General features: G+C 46.6%; 2 protein-coding genes across 3 annotated transcripts in view; both read right to left on the reverse strand.

Annotated features, from left to right (window-relative positions):
• LOC309530284 (uncharacterized protein) overlaps positions 1-27,186 on the reverse strand; it is a 435,057-nt gene that overhangs the window by 406,798 nt on the left and 1,073 nt on the right. The window lies entirely within an intron of this gene.
• Positions 11,467-26,974, reverse strand: LOC309530380 (uncharacterized protein). 2 transcript variants are annotated; one of them, XM_082219308.1, is made up of 6 exons: positions 26,487-26,974; positions 26,203-26,284; positions 22,833-22,915; positions 21,539-21,665; positions 14,899-16,257; positions 11,467-13,629 (listed from the first exon to the last, which is right to left on the reverse strand). In XM_082219308.1, the coding sequence occupies exons 1-5, from the start codon at positions 26,886-26,888 to the stop codon at positions 14,930-14,932; spliced, it is 2,022 nt and encodes a 673-aa protein (XP_082075434.1). In that variant the 5' UTR covers positions 26,889-26,974; the 3' UTR covers positions 11,467-13,629; positions 14,899-14,929. The 2 variants fall into 2 exon arrangements, with proteins under 2 accessions (XP_082075434.1, XP_082075433.1); XM_082219307.1 differs by lacking the exon at positions 11,467-13,629 and having other exon boundaries at positions 14,502-16,257.

Genomic DNA, 27,186 nt, shown 5'->3' on the forward strand with positions numbered 1-27,186 from the left:
CTAGCCCTGCTGAAACCATCGCACTGGCTGCCAAGGAGGAACCAAGCAAAGTTCATAATAAATAAATCCCATTCTCATCATAAATGAGTAATACTTTCCTATGCATGCTTTTTATACTAATATACAAAAGTATGCCATTCCCTTTTCCAGAAATGCTTAACTGCTAATTCAATGGACTGAAAATGGATGGTTGTTGTTATTATTATATTTAGGGAAGCTTTTAATGTCTGGTGGACTATTGTATTTTAATATTTTGTTGGAAGCCACCAAGAGTGGCTGGGGAAACCCATCCAGATTGGTGGGTTATAAATAAACATCTTTTGGACCTTAGGTCTAACTACGGAGATTTGGTGGCCCTGCCGAAAGGTAATAGAACCATCTTTAGGTGGGAATTCCCCCAAGGCCTATATTTTACCTTTAAAGGTAAAAAGTTTAAAATAAGATCAGTGGAGGATAAAGAAAAATTTCTGAGAGATCACGGAGAAGACCTGCAAAAAGGAGTGGAAGGAGAGCCAGGAGCCCTAAGACCAGGAATATTAGACAAAGTATCACTACCTTCGGGATTGGACAAGTTAGAGAAAGTGATACCACCGTCAGAACAAGAAGATTTATTGGGAGCAGCTGGAGGAAAAACAAATTACAGTGGTGCCTCGCAAGACGAAATTAATTCGTTCCGCAAGTTTTTTCTTCTTGCGAGTTTTTCGTCTTGCGAAGCACGGTTTCCCATAGGAATGCATTGAAAATCAATTAATGCGTTCCTATGGAAACCGCTTGCCAGGCTGGCGGTGCAGAGAAGGGCTTTTCTCCCCACCGCAAGCCTTCAGGACAGGTACGGGAACAGAGGGGAAGGGGTGTTCCCGGGGCTTGCGGTGGGAACAGCATTCTGAATGTTGGCGGTGGGAAGGAAAACCCTCCTCCCCCCGCAAGTCTTCAGGACAGCCATCCGAAGGCTGGTGCGGGGAGAAGGTCTCTCCGCCCCACCGCCAGCCTTCGAGGGAGACTTCTGAAGCCTGGCGGCAGGAGGAGGTCTCTCCGCCCCACCGCCAGGCTTCGGAGCAGCCTTCCGAAGGCTGGCGGCGGGAGGAGGTCTCTCCGCCCCACCGCCAGCCTTCGGAGCAGCCTTCCGAAGGCTGGCGGCGGGAGGAGGTCTCTCCGCCCCACCGCCAGCCTTCGGAGGAGGTCCGAGGACAGTGGGGAAGACACGCTCTGCTTTCCCCGCTGTCCCGGAGATTTCCCTATGGGCTTTCGTCTTGCGAAGGAAGCCCATAGGGAAATTCGTTTTGCGAAGCGCCTCCAAAACGGAAAACCCTTTCGTCTAGCGGGTTTTCTGTCTTGCACGGCATTCGTCTTGCGAGGTACCACTGTAACTCTTTAAAATACCTCTGGAAACATTTTCTAATTTCCTCTCGCGACTTTGTTTCCTTTTTCTTAAAACCGTTAAAACAAAGGGTGCTTAGCTTGAACAGCTGCAGTTGCGACTTGACTTCGAGGAGCAACTGTTAGCACGTGGTTTTGCAGCCTTTTCTCAGACTTTGCTCACTTTTGAAGCTTTTCCAAAACTTTTCCAGAACTTCTCTTGCATCCATTTGGTAAGTTAAACTTTTAAAACTTTTTTGGGGGGTTTTGGATTTTGGGTTGGGGTGTTTGGGATTCAAGGACTTGGTGTTGTGGGGGGGGGGGTTTGCGATAATCTGGGAGCTTGTGGGGCTTTCTTGGGAATTTTTATGATTTTCTGTGACCATTGGGCCAGTTTGTTTTTTTTCAAATTTTTTTCCCTGAGTTTGAATTTCTGAGTGCTGGCTGGCTGGGGGAACAGTTGGAGAGGTTTCTGCAGGAATCTGGGACCATTGAGCCATGATGTTATTTTTTGAAATTTTTTTTTGTCTGGGTGGGGGAACAGTTGGGGAGGGGTTTGCAGCAGTTGGGGAGGGGCTGGGGGAGCAGTTGGGGAGGGGTTTGCAATTTCTGTGTGGTGGGTGGGTGGGTGTCTGTCAGAGCTGCTTGAAGATCCTAGCTCACAGAGGATCACGCTAGCCAGCGATCATTAAGTAAAAGTCTTTATTGAATTACAGTTTCCATTCTCACGCTGCTGCGCGCAACTCTACGTCTAGTAGCTAGATCGACGAAGCTCCGTCTGAGTCTCCGCCCCGTGCGCACCAACTTAATATCCTAGCCCTGCTCCACCTTTTCCGCCTGACTGTCCTCCTCTGGGTCCCTCTACCCCCCGGGGCTTCTTCCTTCCGGGATTCTTCTGACGCTGACCCGGACCCTCCTGCCTCCTTGCGCCGGGCTTTAGGACCTGGCTCCCTTTCCGGGCTGCTTACTGCGCCGCCTTCCTCTGCATTTGAACTTGGCGCGCGCGCCCAACCTTCCACTTTCCTCTTAACCGTTTCTTCGCTCCCCGTTGGAGGTGTGGCCACTCCTGACTCATGCCCTCCCTCCTGTGGTGAGCTGCCAGCGCTTGCCCCCTGGCTCCCTTCCTCTTCCCTGCTCTCTGGCGGTGACGCTGGTCCCGATTTCCAACTGCTCTCCTCTGAGTCCCCTCTGGCTCTATCTTCCTGGGGTGCCCCCCTAGACTCCCCCCTTGCCCTGGCCACTGGTGCTCCTTTCTGTGAATCCTCTGATTCACTGGAAAGACTCGGAGATCTCGGGTCGTCGTCATCACTCATCTTTTCTTCTGCCTCCTCCCCTTCGCTCTCTGTTTCCTCCCTTGCCCTTGCCTCTGCTCCTAAACCCCTGACATCCATCCCCCCCTCGAAGCCCCCCATTCCCCCCTCCCCTCCTTCCGGTGCTGGAGCTGGGGTCTGCTGTTGCAAAGGGACGAACGTCGGATATCGTTCGCTTCCCGTGGCGGGCCTCCATCTGAAGTCTCGCGGGTCTCCCTCCCTGCTCTCGTCGACGACGGTCACCTCCGCTTCCATCTCTGTGCCGCCGTGCTCGAAACCAGGGTCGTCCCCGAAAACGTCCATGTCCGTCTCTCCCTCACTTCCTCCTGGCGGCGTTGCTCGTCCTGGGCCTTCCAGCCACCTTCTGCGGAACTGCTCCTCTGGTCTATCGTCCCACCAATACGAGGGTTCTGATGCAGATCCCGAGGGTGACCCCTCCGGGGAACGGACGTCTTGTGTCGGGTCCTCGTCCGAGTCGAACCCCCGGAAAGTGCTGGCCGAAAGCGTGGGCGTGAAAAGCCAGTCGTCGAAAAAGTCTGCTGGCATAGGTCTATGTGGGAAGAGGGCATGAAACTCGTCTTTGAGTAGAGGTTCGTCCAAGGCGTAGCCCGGCACCCAGCTGTTCGCACTGGCCGGGGTGCCCTCCTTGGCGAGAAAGTATTCTACCCCCTCTTCCCCCCATCTGGAGTCCAAAATCTCCGTGACGTCATTGATGCGCTCCTTCTGTGCCACTCCCGCGTGCCCCGTTCTGTCTCTGACCGGACCCGGCGCTGTTCCGGGTTCCTGGAACCTGTGCGGTGCCTTGTAGGGAGTGAGCACCGATCTGTGGAACACCGGATGCATTCTGGAACCCTCCGGAAGTGCCAGTCTGAAAGCTACCGGGTTGACCTGCTCTTCGACTTGGTAGGGCCCCAGTTGTTTATGCCCTAGTTTCTTCTTGGCCAACGACCTGGCCGGCACTGCGTGGGCTGCTAACCAGACCCAGTCTCCCACGTGGAGCTCTTCGCCAACCCTTCTGTGCCTGTCCGCTTGTACCTTGTATGCGTGTTTGGCCAGCTCCAGGTGGCGCCTCAGCTGATCGTGGACTTCCTGCAGCTCCGACGCGAACGCATCTGCTGTCTGCGGCTCCCCCTCCCCCATTCTTTCCAGTCCCGGGAAGGTTCTGGGGTGCCTCCCGTTGTTGGCGAAGAACGGCGTGACCCCCGTGGACACGTGCTTCGTGTTGTTGTAGGCGAACTCGGCAAGCGGCAGGTAATCCACCCACGTCGCAGGCTGTTGATTCGCATAGCATCTCAGGTACTGCTGCATGATGGCATTGACCCGCTCCGCTTGCCCGTTGGTCTGCGGGTGTCTCGCCGACGCCAGGTTGATCTTGACGTTTAGGAAGCCCATCAGCTTCTGCCAGAAATTCGAGATGAACTGCCGCCCGCGGTCGGACAGAATAGACCGCGGCAGACCGTGAACCTTGAACACGTGGTCTATGAACAGTTTGGCGGTTTGCTCCGCCGTGGCCACCTTCGCACACGGAATGAAATGTGCCATCTTGGAAAACAGGTCCACCACCACCAGCACTGCCGTCTTGCCCCTCGAGCTGGGCAGATCTGTGACAAAGTCCAGAGCCACCCTTTCCCAAGGTTCGACCGGAGTTTGCAGCGGTTCCAACAGTCCTGCCGGCGGTCTGTGCACTGGTTTGGCCCTCTGGCAGGTGTCACACCTCGCCACGTAGTCTGCGACCTCCCCTCTCATTCCAGGCCACCAGAAGTCTCTGGCGACTAATTCCACCGTCTTCTCCTTGCCAAAGTGCCCGGCCGTGGGCGCGTCGTGCAGCTGCTGCAGCACCTTGGCGCGAAGGTCGTCTCCCGGTACGTAGATGGCCCCTTTACGGATGAGCAATCCATCTCGTAGCTGGAAACCGTCGGCCTCAGCCTTGCCCCTTTGCACCTCTGCCATCTTTGCTTGCGCGAAGGAGTCATCCTGCAACGCTCGCCGCACCGCCTCCAGGTCCACGGTGGCCGCGGCGCACGCCCATACTGTTGGTGCGAAGATGTGCATGGCGGCCGCTGGCGTTGCGTCCTCCAGATACTGTGGCTTACGGGAGAGGGCGTCCGCCATGATGTTAGTGTCCCCCGGGACATACTCTATGCGGAAGTCGAAGTTCGCAAAAAACTCAGCCCAACGTATCTGCCTCTGGTTTAGGAACTGTGCCGTGCGCCAGTGCTCCAGATTCTTGTGGTCCGTGCAAACCTGCACCGTGTGCTTGGCGCCGATCAGGAAGTGCCTCCACGCTTTGAACGCTGCATGAATGGCCAGCAACTCCCTGTCCCAGATGGTGTAGTTCTGCTCGGACTTGCTGAGCTTCCTGGAGTAAAACGCTCCCGGCCGCCACACCCCCTGCTGGTCCTTTTGCAGCAGGACCGCCCCCACGGCTCTGTCCGAGGCGTCTGTCTCCACCCTCATCGGCCTGCTGGGGTTGACGTGAAGCAGCTGCTCTTCCGACGCGAAGAGACGCTTGAGTGCCTGAAAGGACTGCTCCGCCTCCTCTGTCCAAACGAACTTCTTTTTCTTGGAGCTAAGCGTGTCTGTGATGGCCGCTGTCTGCATAGCGAAGCCCTTGATAAACTTGCGATAGAAGTTCGCAAAGCCGACAAACCTTTGGACCTCTTTCCGGTTGCGTGGACTCTTCCAATCCAATACCGCTCGAACCTTGGTGCTGTCCATGGCGAGCCCCTTGTCAGACAACTTGTAGCCCAGAAAATCCACCTCCGTCACGTCAAATTGGCACTTCTCCAGCTTGGCGTAGAGCCTATGTTGCTTTAGTCTGGTCAGCACTTCCTTGACGTGTCTGTCATGCTCCTGCTGCGATTCCGAAAAGATCAGGATGTCATCTAAGAAACAGACGCACGTCTTGTAGAGAAGTCCCGCCAACACGTGATGCATGAAAGCTTGAAAAACGTGGGAGCCATTTTGCAATCCAAAAGGCATAACTCTGTATTCGTAGGTACCCAGTGGCGTGAACATGGCCGTCTTCCACTCATCTCCCTCCCGCATGCGAATGAGGTTGTACGCCCCTCGCAGGTCTAACTTGGTGAACACTTTTCCCTTCCGCACCTTCGCCAGGAGGTCGTCTATTCGGGGCATGGGGAAGTCCGACGGCTTGGTCCCATTGTTTAAAATGCGATAGTCCACGACCAGTCTTTTTTGGGGCGTGTCTCGCTTTTTAACAAAGAATACAGGACTGCCTCCCGCTGCCTTGGACTCTCGGATGAAACCGCGCTCCAAATTATGATCTAGGAACTCTTTGAGTTCCTGCAGCTCGTCCTCTGACATGGAATACAGCTTCCCTTTAGGCAGCGCCGCCCCCGGAAGCAGGTCAATTTTGCAGTCATATGGTCTGTGAGGGGGTAGCCTGTCCGCCTCCTTCTCGCAGAAAACTTCCAAAAATTCTGCATACTTGTGGGGAATCGCTTGCAGCGTGCCTAGCAGCAGCTGTGACTCCTCTTCCTCTCCTTCCTGCCGGGGCACGATGCAGTGTTCAGCACAAAAGGAAGAGCCGAAGATCAGCTGCCTCTGGTACCAAGCCAGCGCCGGGCTGTGCTTGTCCAGCCAACTCATGCCCAATACAATAGGCGTGTCCGAGAGTTGAGTGACGTTGAAGCTGATGATTTCCCTGTGATTTCCAAGCCGCAGCACCATAGGTGGCGTCTGCTTCACCACTTGCCCCCCTAGCAGCTCCCTGCCATCCACCGTGACAACCTGCAGGGGCAGCGTGGCAGGCAGCAACTGTATAGCGTGCCGGTCGACAAAGTCCTGCCCTATGAAGTCTGCATTGCTTCCCGAGTCGACGGTGATTGGCACGTCCATGGAGATTCCATTGGGTAGCTGGAGCGATGCGGTGAGCCTCACTACTGGCTTGGGCGGGAGGGGGTCCATGGGCGGTAAAATCTCTGGGGACTGCTTCACTGACACGTCTGGCTGGGCCCCAGTGCCTCTTCCTCCAGCCAGACATCGTCGTTTCCCTGCTGTGGTCCTCCTTGCTGCGTTGCTGCAGTCACCATTGCTGAGGCTGCAGTGTGCTTGTGGAGCCTCTGGGGACACTCTTTCGCCATATGCCCTGGATCCTCACAGACGTAACACTTCCTGTTCCCTCTAGGAGGCTTCGCTTTCACTGCTGCCGGTGCTAGGGCTCTGGTTGCTGACTGAGCCCTTGCACCTCCAACCTCCATAGGTTCGGCTCCTCCTCCTGGCGGAGGCGTGGATTGCGCCCGCGCTGCTTCTCTGGGAAGGAAGGAGGGGCCCCTGGCTGGTTCGCGCCCTCCACGCCCTTCGTCCCTGCTCCACGGACGTTCTTCCAGCCTCACCCCCACTGCCAGTGCCCTCTGAACGACCTCCTGGGTGGTTCGGGGTCTCTCCCCCCTCGCGATCTCATCTTTAATCGAACTGTGCAGCCCCTCCCAAAAGAGGTCTCTTACCGGGGCCGAATCTCTGTCCCATTCCAGGGCACTGACCAAGGCGAAAAAGCGGGCATGGTACTGTCTGACGCTGGCCCTCCCTTGTCTTAGTCCATGCACCTCCTTCCGGGCAAGATCCACGTCAATACTTGATAAGAAACACCCATCCATCGCTTTAATAAAGGCATCTGCATTCTGGAGCGCCGGATCCTTATCTCTCCATAAATTGCGTAGCCATGCTTTAGCATCCCCATGCAAATGGGACATGATGAATCCCACTCTCTCTTGCTCATCTCTAAAGTCTTTATGCAGCAGTTGCAGTGCGCACAGTACGTCTGCTCTAAAGTTGGGATACTGTTGCAGGTTCCCATCGAAGTGAGAGACCAGCCCGCCTGTTCGTCTCGCCAACCCAATTCCCTCCTGCCGGGGTGTCTGCTTCGTCAGCACGTCTAACCTGACCTGGAGATCCCTGCAGGCGGCAGCTGCCTCCTCCTCTCTCTTCCTGGATGCGAGAGCCTCGGCATTCAGTTGTGCCACTGCTTTTCTGAGTTCCTCTATCTGCTGCTCAGCCGTCATGTCGTCTGCTGTTCGTGAGCTCACTAGTAGGCACCTGTTTCTCTCCCCTCCTCGGGGCTGTAGATGCCCACAATTTGGAGACGGAGCTTACTGTCAGAGCTGCTTGAAGATCCTAGCTCACAGAGGATCACGCTAGCCAGCGATCATTAAGTAAAAGTCTTTATTGAATTACAGTTTCCATTCTCACGCTGCTGCGCGCAACTCTACGTCTAGTAGCTAGATCGACGAAGCTCCGTCTGAGTCTCCGCCCCGTGCGCACCAACTTAATATCCTAGCCCTGCTCCACCTTTTCCGCCTGACTGTCCTCCTCTGGGTCCCTCTACCCCCCGGGGCTTCTTCCTTCCGGGATTCTTCTGACGCTGACCCGGACCCTCCTGCCTCCTTGCGCCGGGCTTTAGGACCTGGCTCCCTTTCCGGGCTGCTTACTGCGCCGCCTTCCTCTGCATTTGAACTTGGCGCGCGCGCCCAACCTTCCACTTTCCTCTTAACCGTTTCTTCGCTCCCCGATGGAGGTGTGGCCACTCCTGACTCATGCCCTCCCTCCTGTGGTGAGCTGCCAGCGCTTGCCCCCTGGCTCCCTTCCTCTTCCCTGCTCTCTGGCGGTGACGCTGGTCCCGATTTCCAACTGCTCTCCTCTGAGTCCCCTCTGGCTCTATCTTCCTGGGGTGCCCCCCTAGACTCCCCCCTTGCCCTGGCCACTGGTGCTCCTTTCTGTGAATCCTCTGATTCACTGGAAAGACTCGGAGATCTCGGGTCGTCGTCATCACTCATCTTTTCTTCTGCCTCCTCCCCTTCGCTCTCTGTTTCCTCCCTTGCCCTTGCCTCTGCTCCTAAACCCCTGACAGTGTCTGTGGGAACAGTTGAGGTTTTTGAAGGCATTGGTGATTTTTGAAGCTTTTCCAAAACTTATTTTGCAGCCATTTGAGGTTTCTGAAGACTTCGGTGATTGATTGTTGAAGCTTTTCCAGAACTTCTCTTGCATCCATTTGGTAAGTTAAACTTTTAAATTTTTTGGGGGGGGCGGGTTTGGATTTTGGATTGGGGTTTTGGGGATTCAAGGACTTGGTTCTGGGTTTTAATTTCTGTGTGGTGGGTGGCTGGGTGATTTTGAATTTTTTGGATTTGAAGCACATCACTGATTTCTTTTTCTTTTTCTGAGTTTACGAAGGTAAGAGCTGTGCTGCCATGGGACCCAAGAAGACTGCTGCTGCGGTGGCCGGCGAGAGGAAGAAGGAGAAGGTGACGCTGGAAATGAAGAAGGAGATCATCCGGAAGCACGACGGCGGAATGCGTGTGACGGACATCGCCAGGGAGTACGGGAGGAATCCATCAACCATCGGGACCATCCTGAAGATGAGGGAGAAGATCCTGGCGACTGATGCAGGCAAGGGAGTCACCAGGATCGTGAAGAACCGCCCAGCTGTTCTGGAGGAGGTCGAGAAGTTGCTGCTCATCTGGATAGAAGAGAAGCAGCGTGCAGGGGACACAGTGTCTGAGGCCGTCATTTCTGAGAAGGCCAAGGCCTTGCACGCAGACCTCGTCCGGGAACAGCCAGGAACCTCAGCCGAGCCAGAAGTCTTCAAGGCAAGCAGAGGTTGGTTTGAACGGTTCAAGACAAGATCTGGCATCCACAGCGTGGTCAGGCATGGAGAGGCTGCCAGTTCTGATGTTCCTGCAGCTGAAGACTTTGCAGCGGAGTTCCAGGAGGAAGCAATTGAGGAACGGCTGTCCTCCAAAGAACTGAGGAACATTTGCCTGAAGTGGAAGGATGTGCAGGCTTTTGCACAGCGGCACCACCCTAACAAGCATGTGGCACGTGACCTTGCGAACACTTGATACGAGGGTCATGTCGCCTTTCAGGGAGGTGCTGAAAAGGCGGATGAAGCAGCAGACTATGGACAGGTTCTTGAGCAAGAAGCAAAGAGTGGAAGAGGAGCCTTCTTCGAGTGGTCCCCCAGAGTCTTAGAAAATGTACTGTACACTTTGTTGATTTTTAAATGTTTTTCTGTCATGTTTATAAAGTTAATTTATTTTCCCTTCAATTTTTGAACTGCTTTTTACAGTATGTGTGACTTTAAAGAGCAGTTAATAAACTCTTGTACCAAATTTGGCTTTGTTTGGACTTTTTTTGACCATAGGAATGCATTAATTGATTTTCAATGCATTCCTATGGGATTTCGTGATTCGCAAGACGAAAAATTCGCTAGACGACAAAACTTGCGGAACGAATTAATTTCGTCTTGCGGGGCACCACTGTATATACACAAGGGCCTCAGAAAGAGTTTGATATAGACCAATTTATGAAAACAAATGGATTACAAAAAATCTCTCAAGAAAATAAGATAATGCTGAATTACAAAATTATGGAACAGGAGGTAGAAGGTGCCATTCAGAACATGCAGTTGGGAAAATCTCCAGGGCCGGATGGTTTAACCTCAAAATACTATAGAACTTTGAAGGACTGGATAATTCAACCACTAAAGGAGGTTTGCAATGAAATTTTGGAAGGGAAAAAGTGCCAGAGTCGTGGAAAGAAGCATATATTACACTTATACCGAAAACTGAGTCTGAAAAGATACAACTTAAGAACTACCGACCCATATCCCTGTTAAATGTGGATTACAAAATATTTGCTGACATTTTGGCCAAAAGACTAAAAAAAGTATTAGTGGAAGAGATACACAAGGACCAAGCTGGCTTTCTCCCAGGCAGACACTTGTCTGACAACACGAGGAATATAATCAACATTTTGGAGAAGTTGCAAGTGGACATCAATACCAAAGCAGTTTTAATTTTTGTGGATGCCGAGAAAGCTTTTGATAATATTTCTTGGAGCTTTATGAAGAAAAATCTTCAGGGGATGGGGTCGGTCAAGGGTTTGAAAATGGTATAAGTGCAATTTATTCAGAACAAAAGGCTAAACTAATAGTTAATAATGTGGTGACAGAGGAATTCAAGATACAGAAAGGGACACGACAAGGCTGCCCAATTTCCCCATTGCTTTTTATTGGAGGTTTTGTTAAACATGATTAGAAGGGACCATCTGATCAAGGGTATAAAGGTCGGAGCTAAACAATACAAATTGAAAGCTTTTGCAGATGACTTAGTATTGACTTTACAGGAGCCAGAATCTAGTACTAAAAGAGTATTAGAACTGATCCAAGAATTTGGTCATGTGGCAGGATTTAAGTTGAACAAGTTAAAAACTAAAGTTCTTGAGAAAAACTTAACACCGAATGAGAAAGAGAGGTTTCAGAAGGAGACAGGCTTAACAGTTGTTAAGAAGGTGAAATACTTGGGGATTAATATGACAGCTAAAAATGGGAACTTATTTAAAGACAATTATGAAAAATGTTGGTCGGAAGTGAAAAAGGATTTAGAAATATGGTCAAACTTGAAGCTTTCCTTGTTGGGTCGAATTGCTGCTATAAAGATGAATGTATTGCCAAGAATGCTGTTTTTGTTTCAATCACTACAAATTCTGGACAAAATGGATTGTTTCAAGAAGTGGCAGAGAGATATTTCTAGATTTGTCTGGCAGGGCAAGAAGCCCAGAATAAAATTTAAAATATTAACTGATGTAAAGGAAAGAGGGGGATTTGCCCTGCCAGACTTTAAACTTTATTATGAATCAGCAGCATTCTGCTGGTTGAAACATTGGCTGTTTCTTGAGAACACAGACATTTTGGATCTAGAAGGTTTCAATAATGTTTTTGGGTGGCATGCATACTTATGGTACGACAAGGTTAAAGCACATAAAGCATTTAAAAACCATATTGTCAGGAAAACATTGTTTAATGTCTGGACAAGATATAAAGACTTACTTGAAAATAAAACCCAAAGGTGGTTGTCACCGATGGAGGCAAAGGCCCTGAAAAAGCTCAATATGGAGGCCAAGTGGCCGAAATATTGGGAAATCTTGGAGCAAGAAGGAGACAAATTGAAATTGCAGAGTTTTGAGAAACTAAAAGATAAAGTGCGAGACTGGCGTCATTATTATCAAATAAGAGAGGCTTATAATTTAGACAAAAAAATTGGCTTCCAGGTGGAAAAATCAAAGTTGGAAACAGATCTGTTAGATCCTAAAACAAAGATACTTTCAAGAATGTATAACTTGCTGTTGACACTCAGGACGAGACGGTTAAATCTGCTATGATTAAATGGGCACAGGACGTTGGACATAACATTATGTTTGCTGACTGGGAACAGTTGTGGACCACAGGTATAAAATTTACGGCATGCAATGCCCTAAGAGAGAATATTATGAAAATGATATACAGGTGGTACATGACCCCAGTCAAGCTTGCAAAAAATCTATCACTTACCCGATAATAAATGTTGGAAATGTAAAGAAACTGAAGGTACATTCTTTCACCTTTGGTGGACGTGCCCAAGGATTAAGGCTTTCTGGGAGATGATTTATAATGAATTAAAAAAGGTATTTAAATATACCTTCTTGAAGAAACCAGAGGCCTTTCTCCTGGGCATAGTCGGCCAATTGGTGCCAAAGAAGGATAGAACTTTCTTTATGTATGCAACAACAGCAGCAAGAATACTTATTGCAAAGTATTGGAAGACACAAGATTTACCCACCCTGGAAGAGTGGCAGATGAAGGCGATGGACTATATGGAATTGGCGGAAATGACTGGCAGAATCCGAGACCAGGGAGAAGAGTTGGTGGAAGAAGATTGGAAGAAATTTAAAGACTATTTGCAGAAATACTGTAAAATTAATGAATGTTAAAATGATGTTGGATTGAAAATAAGTGGTTTTGGTAATAAGGTTAAAAAGAATATGCAAATATAGAGTCATATGGACGAAAATATATACCGTATTTTTCGCTCTATAACACGCACCTGACCATAACACGCACATCGTTTTTAGAGGAAAACAAGGGGGAAAATATTCTGAATGAAACAGTGGATGTATCATTTTTGTGCTTCATGCTGTGGCCACAGACATGTGATCAGATGGTGAATTTGGGGTGACCCAATGCAAAAATCCTGGGAATCCCTGTGGATCCATGCTTTGTAACCAGGTTTTTGCACCATTGCAGCCCCAGGCAACAGTGGGTGCATGATTTTTGGGGGGCAGGCTGTAGCCATGGACATGCTATGTGCTCTGATGGTGAATCTTGGCTGACCCAATGCAAAGATCCTGAGGATCCATGTGGACCCATGCTTTGTAACCACATTTTAAGTGGGGAGGGAAGGAAAAACACAGAAGGCTAAGAATGCAGGAGAGGGCTATAACGTGAGGAAAGGAAGGCAAAAGTTTCCCCCCACCCACCCACCCAAGCCAGCCAGCGTGCTCTCTCTCTCTCTCTCCCTCCCACCTGCATGTTTTCCGGCTGCCTGATATATATATTTTTTAATTGCCTTGACAGAAGAAAGCATTTTAACTGCATTAAGAACTATTTAGCAGCGAAACCTAAGCTTTGCCATCCCTTAAGAGGTACAGACACTGTAATCTTCCAGATCACATGAATTTACAGGCAAAACACTGTTTAAGGATTTCATCCTTTTAAATGGAAAAAAGCATATTTGAATGCTGTGTGTCCCCAAAAACAAAAAGCAGGAAGTCAAATCAGAATTTTAAGCTGAACCTGTAATCTCTCTTCCCTTCACAAACATTGTTCTCTCCGGAGCATGGAGAGGAATTAGAAAGACGCTCTGCTTTCCCCTCTGCTTGCCTGGAGGGGAGGGGCTTTCCCTGCTCTTTGTTCCGTTTGAGCAAACACAGCAACGAAACAGAGGAGGGTGGGCAATAAGACCCTGAGGCAGAATGCAGGAAAGCAACCACTTCCTCTTTTCAGGTTTCCCTTCTCTGTGAAGCGCGATTTGATTTTTGCCTGATTTTTCGGCTCCAGGGACCACACATTCAATCAATAACACGCACAGACATTTCCCCTTCCTTTTTAGGAGAAAAAATCTGCGTGCTATAGAGAGAAAAATACGGTAGTTATAATAGGTTAAGACACAGAGTAAAGACAAATGAAAGAGGGTAAGGATTTGCTGAAAGGATTTTGTAAACGGGAATACAAAAAGGGGAGGTGTGAGGAGGTCAAGGAAATAAGTAAATGAGCCTAAAGATATTGAAAAATGGATTTTTCTTTAATTTTTTTTTAGTCATCTGTTTTTTGTATTTTCTTTTTTTTTTCCTTCTAGGATTTTTTGTATTTTTCTTGTTATCTTTTTTCTTTTTCTGTCTATGTTTTCTTTTTAGTTTGTGAAACCAATGTTTATTGTAAAATCCTAATAAACATTTTCTAAATAAATAAATAAATAATTATTATATTATTATTCTTATTATTTAATTAATTAAATTGATCAGGTGAGTGTTCTTTCGAAAGACGCAGGTGTAATCTCCACGGTTGCTAATAGCATAACGTCGAAAGTCTAGTGAAATATGGGGAACCAAGAACATCTGCTTGGCATGCAGAATATCCCAGGGTCAACCCCTGACAACTCCTGCAAGGGCTGGACAAAATCCCTGCCTGAAACTCTGGGGAGCTGCTGCCAGTCAGTGGAGACCAGGGGTCCTCGTACTATGTCCCGTGGGCTGAATCCAGCCCTCCAGGGTCGTGAATCTGGCCTGCACGGCCATTTCAGAACCCACCAAGTGTCCGAGGCTGAAAGCATCTCGCCGCCCGCTCAGTCAGTCCCTGCGCAGCACTGAGGTAAACGCTACTGGCGTGGTGGCAGCTCTACCAATGAAAGGCCAGGGGATTTCGCCCGGGGACGGTGAAGTGAGGCATTCCCAAAGTAAAGGAAGGATTGAACTCTGATTAATAAGAATACACACAGAGGCTTGAACCAGCAAGACTCTGGGAAGGGTGCGTATAATAATCTCTGTCTGTGTCTCTCTCTGTCTACCCCTCGGCCCAGGTCATTTTATTCACAAAAGAACTTTTACAGAGTGTTCATAAGAACCAATCAGATTTCTTCTGAGCATTTCAACAGACCCCACGTGGGGAAAAGTTAAACTACAAACACTAGTTAAGCGTGCATATATTTGGGGTAAATGAAAACTTAAAAGGAGTGCATTCAGCAACCCCGGAGGTCATAAACAATCAATACATATGATAAGAAGGATGGCCAGGAGGACAAACAAGTCCCTCAATGTGGGGAATTGGACTAGAAGCACCTTGTGGTCCCTTCCAACTTGACAATTCTATGATTCTATTACTCCCCTCCTTTCCACTCACCTTGAGAGGACCTTTTGTTCTGCCAGCTCACCTACAGATTAACACAGCAAGGTGTGCTCTGCTGAGCCAGTGTCAAAGGTCTACTGGCAGCTGCATCGTGGATGGAGGAGCATCCCTCAGGTCTGACTCCTGTATGAATTCTCTGATGGGAAGTGAGATTGGATCTCTTACTGAAGCTCCTTCCACATTCCACGCACTGATAGGGTTTCTCCCCTGTATGAATTCTTTGATGGGAAGTGAGAGAGGAGCTTTTAGTGAAGCTCTTTCCACATTCCACACACTGATAGGGTTTCTCCCCTGTATGAATTCTCTGATGGGAAGTGAGACTGGTGCTCTGACGGAAGCTTTTTCCACATTCCATGCACTGATAGGGTTTCTCCCCAGTATGAATTCTTTGATGGGAAGTGAGAGAGGAGCTATAAATGAAGCTCTTTCCACATTCCACACACTGATAGGGTTTCTCCCCTGTATGAATTTTTTGATGGGAAGTGAGAGAGGAGCTATGAGTGAAGCTCTTTCCACATTCCACACACTGATAGGGTTTCTCCCCTGTATGAATTCTCTGATGGGAAGTGAGTTCAGTGCTCCTACTGAAGCTCTTTCCACATTCCATGCACTGATAGGGTTTCTCCCCTGTATGAATTATTTGATGGTAAGTGAGAGAGAAGCTATGAGTGAAGCTCTTTCCACATTCCACACACTGATAGCGTTTCTCCCCTGTATGAATTCTTTGATGGGAAGTGAGAGAGGAGCTATAAATGAAGCTCTTTCCACATTCCACACACTGATAGGGTTTCTCCCCTGTATGAATTTTTTGATGGGAAGTGAGAGAGGAGCTATGAGTGAAGCTCTTTCCACATTCCACACACTGATAGGGTTTCTCCCCTGTATGAATTTTTTGATGGGAAGTGAGAGAGGAGCTATGAGTGAAGCTCTTTCCACATTCCATGCACTGATAGGGTTTCTCCCCTGTATGAATTCTTTGATGGGAAGTGAGAGAGGAGCTATGAGTGAAGCTCTTTCCACAGTTCACACACGGATAGGGCTTCTCCCCTGTATGAATTCTCTGATGTGAAATGAAATCGGTGTTCCTACTGAAGATCTTTCCACATTCCACACACTGATAGGGTTTCTCCCCTGTATGAATTCTTTGATGGGAAGTGAGAGAGAAGCTGTTACTGAAGCTCTTTCCACATTCCACACACTGATAGAGTTTCTTTCCAATGATATTTTGTTGATGGGAAGTGGAATGGGAGCGCTGACTGCAGCTTTCTCCAAACTCCAAATTTTTACGTGGCTTCTCCTCTCTGGGGATTTTATCGTGATCACCTTCATTCTCGATTTCTGATTCATCACAATCTGCAATGGAGACAAAAAGGGATTAGAGCCTCAGGAACAAATGGAGAAGAACTTAAGGGAGTTCAGTGTGTTTCTTACCTTTGTTGTTTGTCAATAACCAACATATTTATTATGAGATTCTGTTGAGGTGCTGAATGTTGTTTTGTTTGATATACAGTAGTGGTCAAAATTGTGGAAGACTTTTGGAGAAAAGTGTATTTCATAGGTTTGATGGCTCATAACACTGCTTCTTTTGGAGTAATATCATAAAATTATGCATCAATGGAAATTGTTCAATTACCCGTATTCTATCTAATGCTATAGCCAGATAACCAGAAAAAAGGACAAATTGCTTAGGCTGACTTTTGTCAGTGTCTTTTGTGATTGCTTTCAAGTTGGTTGTTTTTTTGTGTTCTTGTAAAACATAATAAAATTATAGAAATGGCACAAAGAGTTGAGGAGGCTTCCGGCGATCGCGGGAGTGAAAGCAAGTGGGATTCCTCAGTGCTGAGAGAATCCAGCTTTGGAGGGAAAAAGGGAGTGCTGCAAGAGCGCCGCAGCCCCCCAAACACCCTTGAAAGGATATTCAAGGGGCAGGGTCCCGGCACGGTCCAAGAGCTTATCCTCCGACTGCCAAGTAACCTCTTTTGGGGAGGCGACGAGAGCGGTGGGGTAGAGAAGCGGACAGCAGGAGGCCATTTCTATCCCTCAAGAGCGAAGCTCCAAGCTTGCACACAGAAGCGATCAGCTCTCGAACATTAAGAAATCGAATTGGGACTTTTTAAAATACAAATCCATGGATTAGAGCCAATTTGAAGTGGGTAAGGTGGAAAAAAGGAGGTCAGCCTTGCCTGGAATTTAAACTACACAGAAGAACAATCTTCAGAGCGGGACAAAAACGTAAGTCAATGCAAACAGATTAAACTGATAATTTATTTGACTGCCTTTTAAAGGACTATAAGGAGTATAAAGATAGAGAAAAGGGGGAGAGTCATTTGGAAGGCAATTAATAGTCTTATCAGTGAGTCGGTGTGAAATGTTGGGGGAGAAGACTCCGAGAGCTTTCTACTTTTGTTTTTAAAAAGATCTGCCCAATTGGCAGCGACGGACTGATTTATTAATTCTAGCCTGTGAAGAGAGACAGAAGATGCTAAGAGGGAAAATACTGTTTCTTTACCTTAATTTGGTGGAAGCTTAAAAGAGGTTTGAGAGGAATTAGGAGTGTTTTTGCCCTCTGAAGTTCATACCCCCCCTCCCTCCTTCTCTGTGGAGTATTTGAATGGGATACAAAGAAGCGAACTGCGCCATTTTTGTATCTTTGATGGGGGAGGCTTTTGCCCTTCTCCTTCTCTTCCCCTCTCTTTGAGATTTAACACAGACTTTTATTCGTTTGGTGGCATCTTATGGATTTTGATTTCAAGATATATCTGGCAGGGCAAAAAGCGGAGAATAAAATTTAAGTTGTTAACAGATTTAAAAGAGAGGGGAGGCTTGGCCCTGCCAGATATGAGATTATATTATGAAGCAACGTGCATATGTTGGTTGAAAGAATGGATGAAATTAGAAAATAGAGATTTGTTAGATTTGGAAGGATATGACAATAGATTCGGTTGGCACACATATTTATGGTATGAAAAAACCCGAGTGCATAAAGGTTTCAAAAATCATATTATTAGAGGATCTCTGAGGTATGGGGTAGGTACAAAAACCTACTTGAACCAAAAATACCACACTGGTTATCACCATTAGAGGCGATGAGTGTTAAAAAGATCAATATGACTGGGAGGTGGATAACATATGGAAGTTTAATTGAGAAAGAGGGAAGTAAGTGGAAAATGAAACCATATGAAGAAGTGAAAGAATATGTAAACGATTGGCTGCATTATTTTCAGATTAATGAAATGTTTAGAAAAGAGGTTGCAGAAAGAGGCTATTCTGAAAAAGAATCTAGGTTTCAACGAGAAGTATTGAATAACGAAGTTAAAAATTTATCTATGATGTATAAATTATTATTAGAATGGCATTTGAAGGATGAAGAGGTTAAATCAGTTATGATTCAATGGGCCAAAGACTTTGGATATAACATTCGATTTGATGATTGGATAAAATTGTGGAAGGAAGGGATGAGATTTATGGCATGTACCACAATTAAAGAAAATGTTATGAAAATGATATATCGATGGTATATAACATCAGTTAAATTAAGTAAGATGTCTAAGGTGAGTAATAAATGTTGGAAATGGTGACTTCCGGTCGGTGCCAGCGCTCAATGGCGGTCCTCCCTCCGAGCTCCGGAGAAGGACTGCTCCGCAAGTTCGGGTCTTACCCGCTACGGCGAGCGGGGGACCCCTAAAATCTCAGGCGCTGAAGCCTGAGAGCAAGGAGATTCGGTGGGCACCTTTGCGCCCCCCGGTACTGTGAAAGAGCCTTTTTAAAGGCTCCGGAGTGGCATCGGGAGTGAGCGCGGTGCTGAGAGTCGTTACCCAGCCTGCGGAGTGAAGCCGCGTCGCCATAAGCGGAGAGCGCCGATTTCTTCCTGAAAAGAAAATCTGGACTGAATTCCCGTGAGTAAGAGCAGAAAAAGAATCGGGACCCTTTAAAATTTGAAAATCTGGCTGAAAACGGGAGGGAATAAAATAAGGAAGTCTGCCCCCCCCCGGACTGCAGAAATTTAAAGCAACGAAAGACCCTGCTGCAGTTACAAGAAACTTAGTTGCGAACTGTCAACCCTGAGCTGTCAAAAGTATCTCTTCCCCCCTGATCGGAGGAGAAGGGGGGAAAAAAAGACAGTCTTGTGAAGATACTCTTAATTCAAAGGAAACAAAGTTTTCCACTGCCCTGATCCCCTGGGGACGATCTGCCAGGAGTTAACACCGGGAAAATTGTTCTTTAAAATAGGTATGAAGTGGATATAGACTATACCTTAAATGGTGAACGAGTTTTAAGAGGCTCAATCTCTGGCAATACAGTGCCTGCACCGGAAAGTGTGACAGCAGCATCAATGGAATCTATGACACAGGCACTGCTTAAAATAAATCAATCCCTAGAGGCCTTAACAAAGCAATCTACAGAAAATTCAAAGAAATTGACAGAACTCACAGCAAGACTGGACTTGAACACCACGTCAGTGGCAACTAATACAGAATCCATAAATAGACTGATTCAGGAATCTACAGAAACTAAGAAAATTGCAGAGAGTGCAAGATCTATTGCCGGGGAGACACAGGAAAAACTTGCACCGATAGAGAAAAAGGTGAATGAGCATGAAGAGGCCCTCTCCTTACTGGAGCTACAACGGAAAGAACGGAATCTGAAATTAAGACAGGTTCCAGAGAATGAAAAGGACAACCTGAGGGAATTTCTCACAGAGGCAATTTTGGAAAATTGGCAAGGAGATCTGGAGGAGGATGAAGTAGAGATAACAACTGCTTTCAGACTTGGTAGAAAGCAAAGTGCGAAGCCAAGGGATTGTCTGATCACCTTCAGAACCAAAGAGGAAAGAGACAAGATACTGAACCTTCATTATCAAAAAGCTTTGGTAATTGGAAACACTCAAGTCCAAATCTTTAAGGACATCCCTAAATACATCTTGGAAGTGAGGACTTTCTATAGAGACTTGGCCAATTTGCTGAGGAAGAACTTTATACCTTTTAGGTGGGAATTTCCACAGGGGTTGTCCTTCAACTACAAAGGGAAGAAAAGAAGAATAAGATCAGTACAGGAAAAAGAAAACTTCTTGGAGAGGAACCTAGAGGACCTACAGAAAGGTACGGTGGGCCTGGTAAGAGGAGGACAAGAATCAACACCAGAAGGAGGAGGGCTAACAGACATTGCAAATCTATCATTTGGATTACTACAACCGCCAACTGAAGAGGAAGAAAAGCTTGGAGCAGTCGGAGGGTCAAACATCTAATAAACAAAATGTCTCTGCAACTTCTTAGTTGGAACTGCAACGGTTTGAACCATCCCAGAAAAAAACGACAAGTTTTTCATATTTTGAAAAGGGAACAACTGGATCTGATATGTCTACAGGAAACCCATATAACCAGAGCACACAGGAAACTGTTGGTGAACAAAAGATTAGGACAAGAATTTATATCTTCTGACAAAGTAAAAAAGAGAGGAGTAGTGATTTATGCAAAAGAAAAATTGGACCCAAAAATGAAATTTAAGGATGAAGAAGGAAGATATTTGGCAATCGAAGTACAGATTCAGGGAGAAAAATATTTGATAATTGGAATATATGCACCTAATGACGGGAAGGCTGAATTTTTTAAGAAGTTGCATGAAACCCTATTGGACTACCTCGACTGCAAAATAATACTGATGGGGGACATGAACGGAGTGGTCTCCACAAATATGGATAAGGCACAAAGACAGACAATTTCTAAAGAAGGAAGACTACCAAAGACTTTCTTTGAGATGACGGAAAATATGGATTTGATTGACATCTGGAGAACAAAGAACCCTCTCGAGAGAGAGGGAACCTTTTTCTCGGAATCTAAAATGACATGGACAAGAATCGACCAAATTTGGGTATCTAGTGTGATGGCTACAAAGATAAAGAAAGTAGAAATCTGCCCAAAAACCTGCTCCGACCATAATGCAGTAAAGATGGAAATGAAAATGACAACAACTGGATCCTTTAGATGGAGAATGAATGACTCCCTATTTAGAGACGAACAATTCTGTAAAAAGGCCCTAAAGACATTGAAAGATTACTTTGAGATAAACCTGAGAACAGAAGTGGAAAAAAGAACAATCTGGGACGCGAGCAAAGCCGTGATGCGAGGCTTCCTGATACAACAGAATTCAATTAAGAGGAAAAAGCAAAATGAAAGGAAAGAAAGAATTTTAGAAAAAATGAAGGAAGGAGAAAAGAAATTGAGGTCTAAACCAAAGTCTCAAGAAATTTTGAGAGAAATAAAGTATTATCAGACGCAATATATGGAACTGACAAATCAAGAGATAGAATGGAAAATTAAACAAATGAGACAAAGGACTTTCGAGTCAGCAGACAAATGTGGGAAGCTTGCTCACAACTTATCTTTCCTAACAATTCTGAAGCTGACATTTAAGATGGCCTGGGCAGTTCAGACCAGCCCGGTCGTGGTAGAAAAAGGAATAATTTGAGGAAGATTGTTCAAAGAAGAAACTGAAAGTTACTGTTTATTGTGGGGGTGTTAGGTTCCCAGGTGTTGCAGGGGGCGCTGTTGAGCTCTGTGAAAATATATGAGGTTGGTTCCATAGAGGTATGTTTTGAATTTCCAGGCTGATATGATGATCCCACAGGGAGCCTTACCAAGAGAGGCCACGATCCCACAATTCTCCTCCATGACGTCCTTATGCAGAGCTCTCTGGTCAGGATCCAGCAACGTCCACTCCTTGTCCGTGAAACGAACGGCCACATCTTCAAAGCAGACTGGACCCTAAAAGAAAAAGGGAAATGTCCTCCTCTGAGACAGCAGAAATATGATCTGCTACACAATGCTCTGTTGTTTCCTTCCTGTAAATTGTGGCGTTGTTTCAATAGGATTCCTTTGCTGCACATTTTATTTATGGATGCTTATTTTATTCTGCCTTTTAGTTATGGGTATCCGTCTTTGTGCAAATAGGTGGAACTCCACCTTGTGTTTTCCAAGTCACTCTGCCTACGCAAGCATTCCAGTTTCCCCAATGGAAGGATCCACTTTCTCCTCTCCTCGTGAGTTGTTCTGGGAAGGTTCCCTCCCAATGCCCTAGAGCCAAATTCAAGGGGTTCATGGGGGCATGGAGAGGGGGAGGGGAGGAATGGTGGGCAGGCTCCATTTTCCAGCAGATGGCGCTGGTTAGGTGAATCCATGCCACTATTTGTTCTCATTTGTCCACTTCTTAGAAACCAATTTTTGCATTCCGTGATCAGTCTAGAAATAAGATAAGCCTATTTTGGATGGCCATCTGTCTTGGATGATCTAGCAACGCAGGGGGTTGGACTTGATGACCCTTGGTGTCCCTTTCAACTCTAGGATTCCATGAAAACTGCAACTACAGATGAATCCTACTGGCGAAATTCAGAAGGCTGGTGTCAGAGTTCTATGGGTAGGAAATCCCACACTTCACAGCTGGAGTTCACACTCTCTTAACAAGAACACAATATTCACAGACCTGGCTGAGTTTCGGGCCTCATGAGAACAGCAGCTAATTCCCAGAGGGTCTGTCAGTTTGCATAATCTAGCAGAGATTCCTGCAATGCAAGGGGTTTCCTGGCTCTGAGAGACAAGCCGGGAGACTCTCCTGACTCAACTCTGTCTCTCGACCTTCCTCTCCCACTTGCCTCCTTCCTCTTCTGCCTCTGATTCTGCACTGCATTCTGCCACAGAGTCTCCCAGCTCACTAAGCCCTGTTGCCCCTTCAGCTTCTGACACCTCCTCTTCCCAGGCTTCTCCCTCTTCCGCCTCTGACCACTCATCCTTCCTCCACTTCCACTCCTTCGGCTCTGAGCCGTCTTCCCTTCCTGCTTCCCCGGCTGCTTCCTCCCACCATTCCTCTGTGCCCAACCAGTCCATGACATTGCTCCATCCCTCAGCCTCTGTCCCCACAAGGCAGCTTCCCCTGACCTGATCTGGTTCCACAGCCGCTGCTTCCCTTCTGCCCCCATGAAAAGGTGGATCAGGAGGTCTTGCTGGCATCCTTCTGCCACCTGCAAGAGAAAAAATGTAAACAGGACGCCAGGAGTGCCTACTTCTCTCACAGGTGAAACAGGGCATCTCTAACTACAGATGGGCCTTTCAGAAAGCCATACTTGTTGAAAGCATTTGGAGGTTTGTGCCCATTTCATATGTTAGATGTGCAAAAACCCATCTCCCCTCCTCTGGACCCTTGTTCCCAACTGTCTCCCTGCAAAACAAGATGAAAAGAATATCAGTGTTTGTAAAAAAAAAAAAAAGGCTCTGTTGGCATAAAAGAGTCCCCCGAGAAGAGTATCCTTGCAGAGTACTGGTGTAGCTGCTCTGTGAGTCGCCTACTGTGGTCCTCTAGGAGTTCAGACTGTTCCAGTAGCCGATGCTGAGTGCTTTCCTGATCCTCAGATCCTAGCTGCCCCAGCATCACTGCAGACAGTTACAGCTTGCCACCAACTGCTCCAACGCACAGCCACTGGCTCCGTACACCACCAGGACTCACCAGCTCCCTGCTCAGATGCTGTCAGTCGTTTTGCACTCTGCACAAGCTCAGAAACACTGGGCCCATAACCTGTCAGTGTTTGTAAAAAAAAAAAGGGGGTTCTGACCTCCCTTTGTTGCCTCAGCCTGGTCCTCGGACCCTTGTTGGCATAAAAGAGTCCACAAGAAGAGTATCCTTGCAGAGTGCTTTCTGCTTTTATTCTTAAAAGCCTTTCTGCAAAAGCGACTGACCAACTGTACACACTGTTGGTTTCTGCTTCCTCACTGAGCAGCGAATGCATGTCACAAGAAATTGTTTTGCATTCCACACTCCAAGTTACTGTTGGATTCCCACAGGAATGGGAGACTGGATGTGACGTACACTGGTTTGCTGTTTTTCACTCTTCTCTCGGTTTCTTTGTTAGAGAGACAGGTTGCTTCTCTGCTCTCACAGAGGCAAGATGCATGTTTGTATTCTCTCAGCATAGAGTGGAAATGAAGTTAAGAATGTGGCACATACTGCTTATCCTTCTGCTGTGTGGACTACTCTGCTTGGGCTCAAGATAAGAAAAACCTGTATCAGCTTCAGATGGGCCGAAGCTGAACTGAAAGCATTTGCAGATGACCTAGTACTCACTTTGCAAGAGCCTGAATCTAGTACAAAAAGAGTTTTAGAGCTAATTCAAGACTTTGGTCAGGTTGCAGGATTTAAGTTGAATAAATAAAAAACGAAAGTATTGGGGAAAAATCTAACATCATCGGAAAAAGAGAGGTTTCAGAATGAGACAGGGTTAACTGTGGTTAAGAAAGTGAAATATTTGGGTGTCAACATGACTTCAAGAAATTTGAATCTGTTTAAAGATAATTATGAGAAATGTTGGAATGAAGTCAAAAAAGACTTAGAAATTTGGTCAAATATGAAGCTTTCCTTGTTGGGTCGAATAGCAGTTATAAAGATGAATGTGTTGCCTAGAATGTTGTTTTTGTTTCAAACTTTGCAAATATTGGACAAGATGGATTGTTTCAAGAAGTGGCAGAAAGATATTGCTAGATTTGTCTGGCAGGGCAAAAAGCCAAGAATAAAATTCAAGATACTAACTGATATAAAAGAAAGGGGCGGATTTGCCCTGCCAGACTTAAAACTTTATTATGAATCAGCAGCTCTTTGCTGGTTGAAAGAATGGCTGCTTCTTGAGAACACTGACATTTTGGATTTGGAAGGGTACAACAATATGTTTGGGTGGCATGCATATCTTTGGTACGACAAGGTTAAAGTTCATAAAGGGTTTAAAAACCACATTGTCAGGAAAGCACTATATAATGTTTGGACTAGATATAAAGATTTGTTGGAAAGTAAAACTCCAAGGTGGCTGTCACCGGTGGAGGCAAAGGCCATTAAAAAACTTAATATGGAGGCCAAATGGCCAAGATATGGAGAAATTTTGGAACAAGAAGGGGATAGATGGAAACTGCAAAGTTTTGAAAAACTAAAAGGGAAAGTGAGAGACTGGTTTCACTATTGTCAAATAATGGAAGTGTTTAAAACAGATAGAAAAATTGGCTTCCAGGTGGAAAAATCAAAATTAGAGACTGATCTGTTAGAATCCAGCACTAAGAATTTGTCAAGAATGTATAGCTTGCTGTTGGAATGGAATACACAAGATCAAGTGGTTAAGTCTGCAATGATTAAGTGGGCACAGGATATTGGTCATAACATTTTGTTTGCTGACTGGGAAAGGTTGTGGACCACAGGTATGAAATTTACGGCGTGTAATGCCTTAAGAGAGAATATTATGAAAATGATATACAGGTGGTACATGACCCCAGTCAAGCTCGCAAAAATCTATCACTTGCCCGACAATAAATGTTGGAAATGTAAAGAAATTGAAGGAACATTCTTTCACCTTTGGTGGACGTGCCCAAAGATCAAGGCTTTCTGGGAAACGATCTATAATGAATTGAAAAAGGTACTTAGGTACACTTTCCCTGAGAAACCAGAGGCCTTCCTCCTGGGCATTGTCGGCCAATTGGTGTTAAAGAAGGACAGAACATTTTTTATGTATGCTACAACAGCAGCAAGAATACTCATCGCAAAGTACTGGAAGACGCAAGAATTACCCACCGTGGAAGAATGGCAACTGAAGGTGATAGACTATATGGGACTGGCGGAAATGACGAGCAGAATCCGTGACCAGGGAAGAGATACGGCGCAGGAAGATTGGAAGAAATTTAAAGAGTATTTAAAGAAATATTGTAAAATTAATGAAGGTTAGAAAAATGCTGGATTGGGTATTAAGGGGTTAAAAGCGGTAAGGGATGATTAGAAGAAAATATTTTTTTATTAAAAAAAAAAGTTAAAAGTAGGGTAAGGATTTGCTGACAATTGAATTTGAAATTGGAATACAGAAAGGGAAGGTATGAGGAAGTCATGAAAGTAAGCTAAAAGAAAGTAAAAACTGGAGTTATACGTGTGTGGTTTTTTTGTGTGTGTTTGTTAGTATGTTATTGTTATGGTATTGTGGTGATTTGTTAAAACTTCAATAAAAATTTAATTAAAAAAAAAAACAGATGGGCCGAAGCTGGTCAAAATCTCTCACACACATCAACACTACCAGGTTTCACCAACCAACCAACCAACCAACCCAAACCAAACTAACATTTCTCACTCTATATATACAACCCGGTGCAGGCCGCTGACTCATGCTCACACAGCTTTTTAAGCATTAAAGAAACAGAGGCCAATTTTTAGCCGTGACAAAGAACCCTCAGATGAGTTGGAAAACCAACAGAATGAGACCAAACAGAGAAACACCACCTTCCTCCTTACCCATTTGCCTCTCTCTGGTGTCCAACGGAGGCCTCTCTGCCTCACAGGAATCCAGGTCCATTTCTGCAAAGAGATCCTTTCCCTGAGAAAGAAACAAGGATTCAAAACAGAGAATGGGGAGAAATATTAGTAAAAGAATGACAAAGACAAAAACATTCAAGGTGTTACATCTCATTCCATGGATGCCTTCCCACAAAACAGATGGGCCAACAGTAGAGCATTATGGGATGTTCTCCATCCTCTTTGGAGCCCCTTGGGAGTACCCAGAGGAAAATCTCTCTCACCTGCTTTCTCTCCTCTGCCTGACTCAGGAGGAAACCTTCCGCCAGGGCCACTGCCTGGGAACTGGTCTCCGCTCCACACTCCCTCACCCAGCTCTCCATCTCCGGTGGAAGGACAGCCAGGAACTGCTCCAAGATCACCAGGTCCAGCATCTCAGCTTTCGTGTGCCTTTCTGGCTTCAGCCACTGACGGTCAAGGTGGTAGAGTCGGCTGCAAACCTCTCGGGGTCCTTTGGCCTCCTGGAAGCAGAACTGCCTCACCTGCTGGCTCTGTATCTTTGAGCGGAGGGTGTCCTCCTCACCCAGGATCTTCTGCACAAAATTTTCCCAGAACCCCCCACTGCTCCCAGTTTGGATGGCATGGCCTCTTCCTGCTTCAGGGCCAGCTGAGTCTTGCTCATCCATCTGTGCTCTCAGGAAGCCTGTGAGAGATCGGAAGGAACCCTTTGGTCTTCTGCCAAGTTCTGTCCGTCTTAATGAAAACCTCTAGGAAATCCTAGAAAGCAAATACATTGTTCTGTTACAGAATTTGTAGGTCAGGAGAGGAAAAAGATTCCCTGAGCAAGCATGGATGAGTCTTGCTGGGAACTAGGGCTGGACTGCACCACATCCCAGACCATTAGCTATCTTTTGGGGAGCAAAGAGGAGTAAGAAGAGAAGAAATATGTCTCTAGCCTTCTAGCAATGCAAAATGTGGAGGCAA

Source organism: Podarcis vaucheri (assembly GCF_965113315.1).
Source record: "Podarcis vaucheri genome assembly, chromosome: 4".
Lineage (NCBI taxonomy): Eukaryota > Metazoa > Chordata > Lepidosauria > Squamata > Lacertidae > Podarcis > Podarcis vaucheri.

Coding starts and splice junctions, on each gene's coding strand:
- LOC309530380 (XM_082219308.1), bottom strand. CDS start 26,888: ATGGATGAGCAAGACTCAGCTGGCCCTGAAGCAGGAAGAGGCCATGCC. Junction 26,285..26,486: donor AGGCAGAGGAGAGAAAGCAG/GTGAGAGAGATT, acceptor TTTCTTTCTCAG/GGAAAGGATCTCTTTGCAGA. Junction 21,666..22,832: donor CGGCTGTGGAACCAGATCAG/GTCAGGGGAAGC, acceptor TTTTTCTTTTAG/GGTCCAGTCTGCTTTGAAGA.